This window comes from Trachinotus anak, unplaced genomic scaffold (assembly GCF_046630095.1).
Source record: "Trachinotus anak isolate AG129_WGS33_773 ecotype Australia unplaced genomic scaffold, CSIRO_AGI_Tana_v1 ptg000021l, whole genome shotgun sequence".
NCBI lineage: Eukaryota > Metazoa > Chordata > Actinopteri > Carangiformes > Carangidae > Trachinotus > Trachinotus anak.
In genome coordinates, this window is record NW_027273872.1 from 17,430,620 (window position 1) to 17,444,378 (window position 13,759).

Sequence of the window (13,759 nt, forward strand, 5' to 3'; positions counted from 1 at the left end):
TTAATGTTTTAAGCCAGCTGTTGACTTATGCAGCTCAAGGAGCCCAGTTGTCTGTCCCGAGGTTCATTTTTGTGGTTTTTACGCTGCAGTCTGTCAAGTTAACATGGCTTTGGAGAAGGCTGAAGTATTTTCATACGGAGATGCATGTTTCGCACTCGTAAGACAGCCCACATGCAACATGTATTCTTGTAATCGCTGGTTTGCTTATTATCCTTAAACACACACAGACACACACATACACACCGCCACTGGTGTAAGGTCATGTTCCTAATTAAACTTCAGCAGCTGTTTTTACTTTCATTTTGAAAATGATTAGACCTTGACTTTTTATTCCACAAAAAATGTTTGCTCAAGGGTTTGTAATTTGTAATGAAAAGATCACAGTGCTGTAATTGGAAACATACTGAAATGTTGGTTATGAAGGCTGGTAGGGGGGTCGGCCATCTTGAAGGCTAAACACGGCTGGCCTCTTACCAACACAGCCATCTATCTGCTGTCTGTTAATACCTAAACCAAGTCCATTTGGTTTGGGTATTTATGGTGTGGTATTGGTATATTTGGACAAGGAAAAGGCCTGGTTGATAGTTTTACGTGTTTTTGAAGGCTTTATAGAGCATAGATGGTGATGTTATACTGTCAAAGTGGATTTCGTAACTAATGTTTCTGTGAAGGTGAAGGCAAGTGGTTCAGGAACATTGACTACTATCGCTTGGATGGCTCCACTAACGCCACGACCAGAAAGAAGTGGGCTGAAGAGTTTAATGACACCAGTAACACGAGGTAATGTGTCTTATGATATTAAACAGCACAGAACAATAAGATCAAACATCCCAGACATTTGAAACTTAAATTGTATCTTAAAGCAAAATGCTTAACAACTTAACAAACTCTCCGTTTGAACTTTTCCAGAGGTCGTTTGTTTCTCATCTCAACTCGAGCTGGCTCCCTTGGCATCAACTTGGTGGCAGCCAATAGGGTCATCATCTTCGATGCGTCCTGGAACCCCTCCTACGACATCCAGAGTATCTTCAGAGTGTACCGCTTTGGCCAGTTCAAGACCGTCTACGTCTATAGGTTCCTTGCCCAGGTGAGTTCGACCGGCTGTTCTGTTAATATCTACGGATGCGCTGTTTGATAGTCTGCCAGTCATCACAGATAGACATTGAAAACACATCATCTGTGATCAGCCAAACTCCATTTCTTTTGCTTGAGAATTAAAGTTTATGTTTTGGACACATTGTGTATTTAAGAATGCTGATATTCTAGAAACAGTAGTATTTGACATATCTCATATGCTATCAGCCAAGATGTGAGGAAACAAACAAAAATCACACTAATGTTATGTTATGATAGAGAGTTTGGATTGGTGACCAATTAAACTGTAACAAAATTACAATTTGGAATCTCTGAAAGACTTAGTGGTGCATTTGTATTGAATCTCAATGTGTGTATACCAAGGACACTTACTGCTTAGTAAATAAACCTTTCTTGGCTTTTTGATCATTCCTTTCGCTGCTTTCAGGGTACAATGGAGGAGAAGATTTATGAGCGGCAGGTAACCAAACAGTCTTTGTCATACCGGGTGGTGGACCAGCAGCAGATTGAGAGGCACTTTACAATGAACGAGCTGGCCGAGCTCTATACCTTTGAGCCGGACTTGCTGGACGATCCCTCAGAGAAGAAAAGCAAGAAAGCCACACCCATGCTTCCTAAGGTGAACATGCATATGTGTATGCTATTTATGTATTCATACTGTCAAAAATATGTTTTGATACTGGATTAGGCATATTTTTAGGAATTAAATCTAGGATAAATCAGACGTGTAATTGGTTTTTGACGAACCACTGACTGAGATTTCATGGGTTTTCTTTAGACTAATCCCCAAAGGAAATGCAAAAAAGCAAGCTGAAACCTATTAACAGTAGTAAAATAGTCTTTTATCCTTCAACAAACATGGCACAGAATGCCATTTTAAATGCCAAGCCTGTTTTTCCAAACTTGCACCAAGTAGTGTGTTCTTTCTTTTGAAGTTTAGCACTTCAGTGATAAACTGTTATTTAGACCCAATGCCAGCTTGTATCCTGCTTGGCCTTTCTGTTTCTTCTTGTTTCCTTTCATAATCCTGCACTCAAATCTTCTATCCTTAATGCAGGTGCTGTGTCACTATTTGGACCCCCTGGGGTTTAATAAGAACACACATCCCTTACATGGGCCATCCAACCCTGCACAGCTGCACAGATTTGTCTGTTTACTGCTATTTACTAAATAGTCTTCTTATTGCAACATTGCCGCTGCCACGCTATAAACCTGCACTCCTCTTTTTTTTCTGTTTTCATTCATTCCTTTTGCTTCTCTGGTGATCTTTGAATTACTCCCATCCTTTCCTGCTCCTTTCCTTTTTGCAGTCTTGGGGTTTAGCCACATCATCTTAAGTGGTTTTACCTCTTTGTTTTGGTTTGACCTCGGTTACACTGCAGACATATGTAAACAGAATGGCTAAAAAACACTGTATATCCAACCCGGTTGCTCTTTCACTGGACAGTTGAGAGGCCTTTCAGTGCACCTTGATGGAAAATCTGTTTTCCACTTACACTGTCAAAAGATCTTTATCGCTATTTCCTTCATGAGCATTAACAGGTAAGAGCTCTGCGTGAATCCACTCAGCCACCAGCTGATATCATTGCTCGCACCTTCTATATTCCTCTTAAGCAGGAGAAGCCGACTCAGAGCACAGCAGTGCACAGTTGGAGATTTGAAGAGGAAAGATGTGTTCATTGAGCCGCGGCCTGTTAGATGTGTATGATCTTTAATGAGCCCAGTGACATTTATGTGACACAGTATTAAAGACGGAGAGGCGGACAAGCTCTTTCACAAGCCGACCTGTTTTGGCCAGGGGGTTAACTATGATGTGGCAGCAGGACTGCGGTATTATGGAAGGAATTTGCCGTCTGGAATGATGTGAAGATGAGTCAGACACCCTCTATCACTTTCAGCCAACAACGCTCTGCACAGAAGGAGAGAATGATTCGAGCCACAGTAGAAAGAGTTTTGTACTTCTTCTCCTCAGCTCCTCACACTGGGAAGTGTTGTTTTCTCAGCCAGAGAGGGCAAATTGCTTTCAGAGGCAGTAGTTGATATTTGTGCTTGAGATGGACTTATTTTTGTCTCATCTTTCTTCTTGTGTCGAAGGGAAAACTCATAAGAGAATTATGTTTTCTCTTTTATCGCTCCACCTACCTCTACTCCTGTTAGGCCTCTTTTTATGTCCCCTACTTGCTTATATCCTGCCTCTGTCATTACTGCATCTAGCTCACCTCCTATCCTATCTTCATTTCCACTCCCTCTCAACCTTGTTTGTGCTGAAGTCCCCACTCTCTTCCCCCGTCCACCATTACCCCAACCCTGCTTCTCCCAGCCATCCTCACAACCATCTGTTGCCCTGACTCGCCACTCTGCCTACAAATGTTCAAAGTGAGCTCAGTAAAGTTGTTTTTCTTTTTTTCTCCCTCTGGCTTCCACTGCGTGATGAAGGGTCATTATTTAAACCCCGTCTTTTAAAGATGTCTCTCCGCTCTTCAGAGAAACTAATTGGAGACAAAGGAAGCAGGCGCACTTCCCCCTAATGACAAAGAAGGTCCTCACAGCCCAGACATGAGAGTTTGACTCCCCACCCACCCTTACCTGTTTCCTGTTCATCACACTTGTATCTTCCATCTGCCATGTGGCCACTTGCGCAAAGGGCAGTGTGCGTGGTTAGTTTGTGGATAATTTTTATACAACTCACCGCAGTGTTCCCTGCAAATGTTGCTACACTGTTGATCAAGCTGGCAGGTTGTGGATGTACCTCACTGTATGTGCTCTCAGCAGGTGACTGCTGCGGTGGTCATTAGACTCTGTCAGGGACACTGAAAGGCTGTGGGGAGTCTGCACTTGAACCAAAGCACAGACAGGAGCAGACTGGAGCAATAAGCCACACCATATTTGTCTAATTATGTATAGGAAGTCACTCTGACCTTAAAAGAAACTTCCCCCTTGAACACCCTTAAAGCATTATATATCGTCAGTCAGTGATGATCAGTGGATCCCAGGGCTTATTTTAGTGTTGTAGTGTACCCACCCTTAACCCACCTGGGTAAGTGGTTTCTCACACTTCCCAGAATGCTCTTCGTCAGCTTTCAGAAACATGCCTGAGCTTGTTGCATTGCAGGTGGAGAGCACTAATGACAGCAACAGCAAGGCACCGCGTTGGTGCAGGTGAGAAAAAGCGAGAGCCGTGGGCTTTGTTTGCTGCATCCAGTCTGTTGGGACTAATGTCTTTGGAGATATTAGTGACTCTTTCATGATTTATTTCTGTATGGTTATTGAACATCAACATGGATAGTATCATTGTAGAAATGCGTTTTTGTTGTCTTTAGCAAGGTTGTGATGCTACTTCATCACTGTGCAGAAGAGCTCAAACTTACCACCATATAATTTGTACATGACGAACAACGGTTTAGTCTAATGGCTTAATTTTGGTAGAAGGCACCAGTATACTACTTCAGAACTGTTAGTTGATCAAACAGCTTTTGAAACGACCTTTCTTTCTTTGAGGGAGCTATGTCTGTCTCAATACCTGACCATTTTTGTGACTTTACAAAACCGACAATTTGGCATTCCCACCTACTACATGCCATTATTAGGTGGCTGTGTGGACGTCAGAAAGGTGCCAGGGTTTGAACTTGTCAAGGTCCCTTTTTTTTTCAGTCACTTTTTACTGAACCACTCAGTGCGGAGTGTTTGAGAATGTGCACCATTATCGCCACATTCAAGCAATATCACACCCTTCACCTCTCTGACGACAGGCTTTTCACCCTGTGGGGAACAGCCCTTCCATCCAATTTGAACTGAGCAACACTTCACTACCTTTCCACTCCCACACTCTCAACTACTACAGCTAGGGTACAGTCTGCTTTTCACTTCAGCACAGATGTATACAGTGATGTAATGAGGTGGCTCTCAAGCTGGGAAAAGCAAACCTATTCTTAGAGGGTTCGCAAGTTGAACCAACTCTGAACCGGCAGTAGCAACAGCCCAGAACTAGCACAAGGTTTGCGCTGGTGGAAAGAGGGAAATTGACCCCACATCAATCCTTCCTGACCGGACCTTCTAGCTCTACCTAGCTGGGCCTAATAGCGAGCTTCAGTAAAAAATACACCCCCTTACTTCTTGCTAGCTGAGGCATGGTTTTTATGCCTCCGCGCTGGCGACGGCCAGAGCCAGAGGTATAATTGTTTTCGGGTTGTCCGAAATTTCCGAAAATTGTGGCCCATTTTCGTGGCCACAATATCTCAGTAATGCCTTGATGGTACTTCTTTAAATTTCACTTGGACTCAAGGACGAACTGATTAGGTTTTAGTGGCCAAAGGCCAAGGTCACGTTGACCTCACAAATGCAATTTTGGCCTTGTGATTACAATATCTCCGTAACGCCATGAGGGAATTTCTTCAAATTTGGTGCAAACATTCATTTGGACTCGAGTATGAACTGATTAGATTTTAGTGGTCAAAGGAGGTCTTGAGGGCAGGGGTGGACTCATGATGTCAGGTGCTACACCCATAGTTTCTACAGAGGAACTGTTTAGAGGGTGCCAGTAGGGCGTTGTGTATCAACAACTCGCATTTCTCCTGTCTTGGTCCCCTCTGTTGCTATGGTTAACGTACCTGTGCATCAAAAACAGCTTCTGGCAGACACAGTCAATTTGAATACTTTCAAAAAGTCCTGAACAACTCAAGAAACTAGTTGCTATAGTCAGAAAACTGAGAATCTTTGTCACTTTCCCACTTTGAAGCTTGTTTTTCTTTACATTATTGTCTCGTGTTCTCTACCTCTGTTTCACTCTTCTTTCATGTTAGGATCCAATCAAAGGTTTGTTTTTCCACCATATCTTTCCAACCTTATTACCTTTCATCTCTGCACATTCAATGCCTCCTGTGTGGGGGTTTTCTCTGTTAAGTGGAGGTTTATTGTTGTGGCAATGACAGAAATAAAATGAAACAGTGACTGTAGAGGCATAGTTAAAGCATTCTTAAAGCAGTAAGTGACCGTTTAGGTGCGGGACATGGGGTTAACATGGTTGAGAATGTTCTCAGCTCGAGAAAGTATCTGATAACACAGCCAAAAATCCAGCCTGCATACAACCCACAGCTATTAATGCAGGCGGGTGTTTAACTGCATCAGACCTTTTACAGTTAAGCGTCACCTAAAGTCTATTGGTAGAGTACGTGTGGGTGCCTGTGCCAAGTTGTAAAGTCTACATGAGGCCCACTTTTGTCGACTCCCAAGTTTTCATCTTTGTGATGTGAGAGCTGCCGAGTTTGAAAACTGCTTTACATCATTTATGGACTGCTGGCAGGGTAGCCATTTTCATAATATATACATGTACAAGGGTTTGGCTTAAATAGGGCATAAATTGTTCTCTCAGAAAAGGCCTTCATACAGTGGTACATGTCATGCATGTAGGATGCCTTGTTCGATTAGTATACAAATTCTAACATTAAATTTCTTTGCTCTGTTGGCCCTTTTCTTTGCCTTGCTCAACAGTCATCTTAAAGCTTGCTTTACATTTACAGCAATTACCAGGCCCTCACTGAGACTGAATCTGTTGAGAACATTCAGCCTGTAGAATTCAACGTGTCCTCAGACATGGCCTGCCACCTCCACGATTACATCTGAAAACAAACATCCTCACTGTGATGCCAAATACCAAAATTCTTGTCCTGGATTTCACGCTTTAGAAATATTCATCCTGCTCGCCATATTTCTTCTCAGAGGGGGAAAAAAAAAACTAATCGAGTTGAGTAGGGTAATTTACCTCTTTCTCTCTCTGAGCATCTGCCCACCCAGCGTCTCTTGCTTTCTCTTTTCCCCTGCAGTAAGGCGATAGGCTTTACCATGCAGCTCCATAAGGATGACAATAGCTCAGGTCAGATTACTTACAATCATTAGTGCTGGCTCGGGACACACAAACACACTGAGCACAGCAGGATGGGAGATGGACCGGACCACCCCAGAGCCATTACTGGTGGGGATTACTAAAATATCCCAGAATACACTGGGTTCCAGTGGGAGCATCTGTACTGTCATTTGACCTGCAGTTTCACTGATCTGTTACCCGGTCTGCAGTCAGAATTGTTTCTCTTTCATGCATTTGTATAAAATGTTCACACACATTTTTTACATGCTCAAAAAGTTTCAGCTTTTTCCATGCATAGCTTAAACTGAAGTAGTTAACAGTAGTAAAGTACGGCATAACCAAAAAATAAAAACTAAGTCCCAAGTGTTGTCTTTCTTTAGTAAGGCTATGACTTTTTCACATGAGGGTAGCGATCTGGATGTTTTTCACACTAGGGGAGTTTCTGTTTATACCAACAAACGGGAAAGAAGCTGCCAGCTCTTGTTGTGGACGTGTGCCTGTTGGCTGTAGTTGTCATTGACTTAAAAATAAGGCAGCTCAATCTGCCTTATTTCAACAGCAGGCTGTGCAAAGTATTGCAGGATTTGACTTGTCCCTTTTTAAAACAACAGAAATTCCTGATTCCATGATGCAAGACTTTTTTTCATGTCATAGTTCAAAGTACCTGCCATCATTCTCCTCCTTCAGACAACAACAGATCAGTTGCAAAGCAGAGAGGTGGAAGTTTGTAGAATGTTATCTTCTTATGGGAAACTATGACAGAAAAATCAACTTGCCCAGCTGAACGTCTGAGTGGCCACTGGATAATCCGTATTGTCAGCACTGAGTCAGATTTGGACTTCATCAAGCCATGCCTGTTGTGTCTATACCGGTGCCAACATAAGTGCCTGTGCTGGCATCTACTGTGGCCTTTATTTGACCTTGTGCTCACCTACTTTGGCAGAACAAACCACGATAGATGCCTTTTATCCGAGTCAGGCCAACAGGCTCTCCTGCACTTTTATGTCCTAATTAGAGAGCAAAGGACCAGCTGAATCGCTGGCTGTGCTTCTGCTCTGAAATGTCTGGTCGTTCAGGGGTGGCCTGGTTTTGTCCCGATTGAGTGTGATGGCTGGGAAACACAAACATGTGTCAGCGAGGAGCACAATCAGATCCCGAGATCCAACTTTACGAGGTTGATAGGTATGCGGTTGAGAAGGCTTTTGGCACCTACCTGTTTCAGCCACCTTATCGGTCACTCTCTGAAGTTGCAGAGAACCTAAATATAGGTTCTTGTGTGGTTTTCTTACTGCTCACTTCTCCCCCTTTGAGAGATCCAGTTTCATTCCGTCTGGCTTGGTGGTTATTTTCAGTTTATTCAGTACAGGTTTACAATCTCTGCTTAATTTCATAGTGTGTTGTTTCTGTTTTTGAATTTTTTTCCACCTTAATACAAATGGCATCCATGATTAATTTTGTTTGCATCTTCACACTTGTTCAAAATGAGAGGGAGAAGAGCATGGAGGCAAGTGGGGCCCCTCTATGAATTGGTCCGTGTGGAGGTTAATGATGCAACTTCTGTATGACGTTTGTTTCCAGATTGCAAAGTTCCAGTTTAATGTAAAGCTAAGTTGAGACAAAGAAAAGCAAACGTGCTGCAGAGAGAGTAATTTAAACCATGTTTGTGTGAGTGGAGCCTGGCTCAGCTCTTTTAATTTTACTCAGGTATTGTTTTCAATAACAATGTAGCTATAGCAACCAGAGTCCCAAAAAAATGAATCTATTTATTTTGGGGTTTTTTTTATGTGTCATTTTAATCGTCTAACAGACAAATCCATGTGTTTTTTTTCTTAAATCCAAGTGTTGGGTTGGATTCAATTCAGGGTAGTTTGTTTGACCTCTCCCCCTCCTCATTTCCTGTCATCTCTCCCAGTCACCACTGAGTAAATGTCCAAAAAAAAAAAAAAAGAGAGAGACAATTTAACATCTTAAATAAGTGAACATATTGAGGTACACATCCAGAGATTAGTTTTGAGCTAGATTTCAAACCACCTGTTAAGATAAAATCAGTTTTGCACGCAAGTTTATGAATGTCTGAGGGGTAAGGTGATATGAAAAAAACTGCCAACACAACCAGAGATCTAAATAAAATTTGATTAAAAGATTCTGTGTGCTGTTTGTGGCTCACAGAACATTTTATTAAGAAACACATTGTTTTAATCCAGAAAAAAACCCACCTCTGTTCAACCCTTGCGTTCTTGCTGCATGCTTTGCTTTGTGCTTAGAGGTTTGTTTTTTTTTTAATTAATAGCTTTTGATAAAAGCAATGGGATTCCAATCTAGACATGCCAAAAACAGGATTTGTGCTGCTAGTCTGAATACAAACACACACACACACACATATATATATATATATATTACTGTATACTAGGTTACTATATATATCGGATGTGTGTGTATGTATATATATATATATATATATATATATATATATATATATATATATATATATATATATATATATATATAGTTACCTTTATGTGGCCAAACACACTGTGACCCTTTCCATTTTTTTGTCATCTTCCCTGCTGTAGGATCCCATCCTGGCTGAGATTCTGCAGAACAATAAGGACCAGATTGTTTGTTACCATGAACATGACTCCCTGCTGGACCACAAGGAGGAGGAGGCCCTGAGTGAGGAGGATCGCAAGGCTGCCTGGGCTGAATATGAGGCAGAGAAAAAGGTAGACAAGGAGAAAAACACAAACACAGACATGCACGCTGCACAGTGGCATAGCCACCAGTTCCAAATACAATGGTGCACGCACGTAGGTACACAGACACACACACACACACAGCACTTAGCCCTTGTCAGTCTCCAAGTCATTGACATCAAAGTGCAAGGTGCAAGCTGAACAAGGCCCCACTCTTGTTTGTCATGATGTGTGAGTTGGTGTTGGATCTGTAATCCTTTCCTCACTTAAAGTAGATGACAGCCCCCAGTCCACCACCCCCTACTCCAGTGATTGTCATTATGGCCCACCATCAGGCGAGTGAGCTGCTGTACACAGAGGGTTAGGGTCTCTTCTTCTGTCTGTTTCACTCTTCGCTTTTCTCTCTTTTCCTCCTATGTTGTCTCTCTTTTCTTGTGGGACAAATCAATGGGCAAGTAGTGGGGTTTATTTGGAGAAGTGGGGGGGGGGGGGGGGGGCTTGATGTTGAAAGAGAGCAGAAGCAGGTCTCCTCTCCCCCCTGTGTAATCCTAGATTCTAATTCACTCTAATGATTATTTGTCCAACACACACTCCCTCCTCTGCCCTCTGTGTGCCTTAAGCAGCTTTTCCCTCCGAGCTCCTCTTCTTTTCAAGAGAACAGAGGGTTCCCAGTCACAGGAAAAACAGTGGCGCTGAGGTCGAATGTGAGGATTTCAATTGTGTTCGCATCGCTGCAAACTGTCGCACACTTGAGATGTAGAGGTGGTCACTTTCAGCCACGAGAGGCTTTTCAGTATCATGCTGTATACTCTGAGCTTTGTAGGAGAGCAGCGTAACAAACATAACCTGGTCTCTGCTAATGTCTTCACAACTTAAGGCTTGGCCGGTGGTGGCCAGGGAAAGCTAAGTGTATGAATATCAGATTTGCAACTCAGGAAATGGGAAAAACTGTGAGAACATGACCAGGTGCCCAAAACCAAACTGAACCCAGGAGCCCTCTGCCTCACTGGGATGACTTCAGCTCGGTGCAGAGCTTAGCGAGGCTCATGTCATAAATTAAGTTTTCAGACGTTGAGTTTTGGCAATGAAGTAAAGTTTAGATTTTGTGTGTCTGTCTGAAGACGTTTGAGGTCTGCAGAGCATCTGAGGATGCAGCTGAAGTCCAAGAGTGGCTGCTTGTTAATGGCAAATCCAAAAGTGAGTGTGTGTGCTGAGGTGTTCATGTGTGTTGTGGTTTTGTGGTTGTTTTGAGTATTTGTACTGTTTAGGCCTGCACACCTGTCTCTGACCAGGTCCAAAGACCCCCACTGGCCCCCAACACACACACACACACACACACACACACACACACACACACACACACACACACACACACACACCGGATGGCCAGATTACAGGGCACGGGAAAACCATCTGCAGCAGCTCAATTACACACAAACATTGGCATCCTGCTAGCCTTTACTGGGACAGGACTGTTTACCTCAGGTCACTACATTCTCACACACACACACACACACACACACACACACGTTTAATACAAGAGGACCAGGCTGATATCAGGAAACTTGTCGCTCTTGCAGAGTGAAACAAGTTGAATGTGTGAAGAGTTGAAAGTTTGTAAAGTTTTGTAAAGTTTACTGGCTGAACATTAGAAGAGCTGGACTAGTCACTGTGTGAATGAGGTTGACAAGCGACATTAACTGTTGTCTCTGGTCGACCAAAGTGATGCCCTTGGTGGCTCTTAACACCTGCATAATTGTATACTAACCCCCCCCCTCCCCCCCGTCTCTGTCTTTCATCTGTCAGGGTCTGTCCATGAGGACCAACTACCAGTCATCATACTCCCACATGGACATGGGCAGCTCCAGCTACTTCTCCTACAACGTGGCGGCTCTGGCCTCCATGACCAACCAGCAGCTGGAGGTAAGTAATGAGCTCCACATGCCCCTCTCCTGCCTCACACTCGTCCGTCTCCTTCCCCCACGGCATGGCGCCCCACATTCCTCAGACCCCACTGCTAATTGTGACAACAGTCTAGTAGCCAACAAGCCCAGCTCTGCCCCGCTCCGCCACCCAACAGTTTGTAATACTTCATGTCTGGGGCAGCAGCTATTTATACATGGTGGCAAATCTGACTGAAGGAGAGGACAAAATGCAGAGAGGCGATTTTTTTTTTTTTATTCAGTAAGAAAGTCAAACGAGTGTAAAACAAAAGGAGTGTATAATCATGTCACGAAAGAAATTATGTTGTTGTGGTTCTCTCTTTGTAAGAAGACTCTCATAAACTTGTAAAAGAGATTCACAGCTCAGCATCCTCTTCTTAAGAAGATCATATCAACAGATTTTAGAGCTTAAAATCAAACATACTTAGGACCTAAAGCTACCACAATGATAGCTGACTATCAGGTGTGTATTGCTAATGTGCTGCCTGTTTTCACATTAAGCGCACACAGAGATTATTTGGAGTCGTTTCCAGTCAGCTGATGACTACAAATCTAATATTTACACTTGTTTTAGTTTTGTATTCACCTACTCCTTATAATTTCCTCACCAGCCAGTTGCTATTTGGTTTTCTTTTTTCTGGCATTTGCTGCCTACAGGGATACTGGAGTAGTGACATTGAACAGCCTAATAAACATGTGGGTTATAAAAACACAACAATGAACTATAACTACAAATGATGCTTTTGACATTACTCTTTTAAATTGATGTCAATCTCAAAAATATTAATTAATACAGCTTTAAAGATCGTCCATGCACTATATTAAATATACTAAATATATACTAAATATTTGCAATATTTGTATCCATTGCTTATGCAAAAGCTCACCTGCATCTTTTTCATGTTTTCCAACTCCTTCATTTGTTCTCAGGACCTTATAAACCAGGGACGACAGAAAGTCATTGAAGCAACAAATGCACTGAAGACTTTATCACGGGAATCACTGGAGGACACTGTTGCCAGAGTGGTGAGTGTCAAAACATATGCCACACGGCTTCTAAATCAGTCTTCAGTCAATGAAGATAATCTTGAAAACTGTTGTTGGAGCAAGCATCTGAATTTGTCAAAAACAGTACTTTTAAAGAAGTCCTCTTTCTGGCACTAGACTGCAGCATGATTATAGTTGTGGCGGTGGTTGAGGTTAACGTGTGAACTCTCATCTCCCCCCACAGTGGAAGGAGAACCCGTCACTCACAGAGAGTCAGGTCCAATCTATGGCTCTGGGACGACAGGCCAGTGTGGAGCTGGAGATCAAGCGCAGGGAAGCCATTTACAGGGACGTTCTCACCCGGCAGCAGACGGTAAGAGCAGCTTAGTTGAAGACAATGTCTGCTGTCACCATTTTACTCGCAAACCAGGTCATTTAATTATGAAAACCAAACTGTAGCATGTACAACTGGGCCATATTGACAAAAAACTTCATTACAATACTTTTTGTTAATAATATTTGTCAGTGGTGCTTAAAGGAGACATGTACCCATAAAGTTTGATTAATGGATCATTATTCATGTGAATATCATGACCAAGCAGTTAGAAGCATTTGTTCATTCACTCTTCAGAAAGTTGTATGACCTAAATGATATACCCATTTACACCAAAATTAGCAGGTATAAACAGGTTTTTTTTAAATGCGAGTAAACCCTGGACTCCTTTCACACTGCCAGCTGAGTTTGCTTTTCTGAGAGGACACAAACAACTGCAAGGAGCAATGTCATACAGTTACAGAGCACACACTCAGACACAGACACGGGGGAGAGAGTGAGCTGCTAGCTGCTGTACAAACTGCTAAAACAGATCTGTGGTGACTCATTCCGGGTTGGTGCTCTTTTAAGTGTTGGAGCATCCGTGGGAGACGCTTCGCTCGGTGACTTGTGTGTGTTTTTAAACCTCATTTCGGGGCTGTGCACGCTTTAATATTTGAATGCAGTATAGCTGCAGTGTTTCTGGTTTAACAGCGCCGTGCTGGGCAGGTGACAGATATGTTTACAGTGTTTCACATAGAAAAGGGGCAAAAATTAGCAAGTTCACCCAGGTTTTGTGTTTACATTACTGCCGATTGGACCGGAGCAGATTAATACCCACATCCACCACATCAGTCATTTTACCCAG

The 13,759-nt window shown here is 42.8% G+C and overlaps 1 protein-coding gene across 2 annotated transcripts in view; it reads left to right on the top strand.

Moving 5' to 3' along the window:
* atrx (ATRX chromatin remodeler) overlaps nt 1-13,759 on the top strand; it is a 31,602-nt gene that overhangs the window by 15,366 nt on the left and 2,477 nt on the right. For both annotated transcript variants that reach the window (XM_071457142.1, XM_071457143.1), the window contains exons 27-33: nt 672-780; nt 910-1,087; nt 1,523-1,714; nt 9,529-9,678; nt 11,455-11,571; nt 12,522-12,617; nt 12,823-12,951. In XM_071457142.1, coding sequence (XP_071313243.1) covers nt 672-780; nt 910-1,087; nt 1,523-1,714; nt 9,529-9,678; nt 11,455-11,571; nt 12,522-12,617; nt 12,823-12,951 — 971 coding nt within the window. The remainder of the gene's footprint in view (nt 1-671; nt 781-909; nt 1,088-1,522; nt 1,715-9,528; nt 9,679-11,454; nt 11,572-12,521; nt 12,618-12,822; nt 12,952-13,759) is intronic.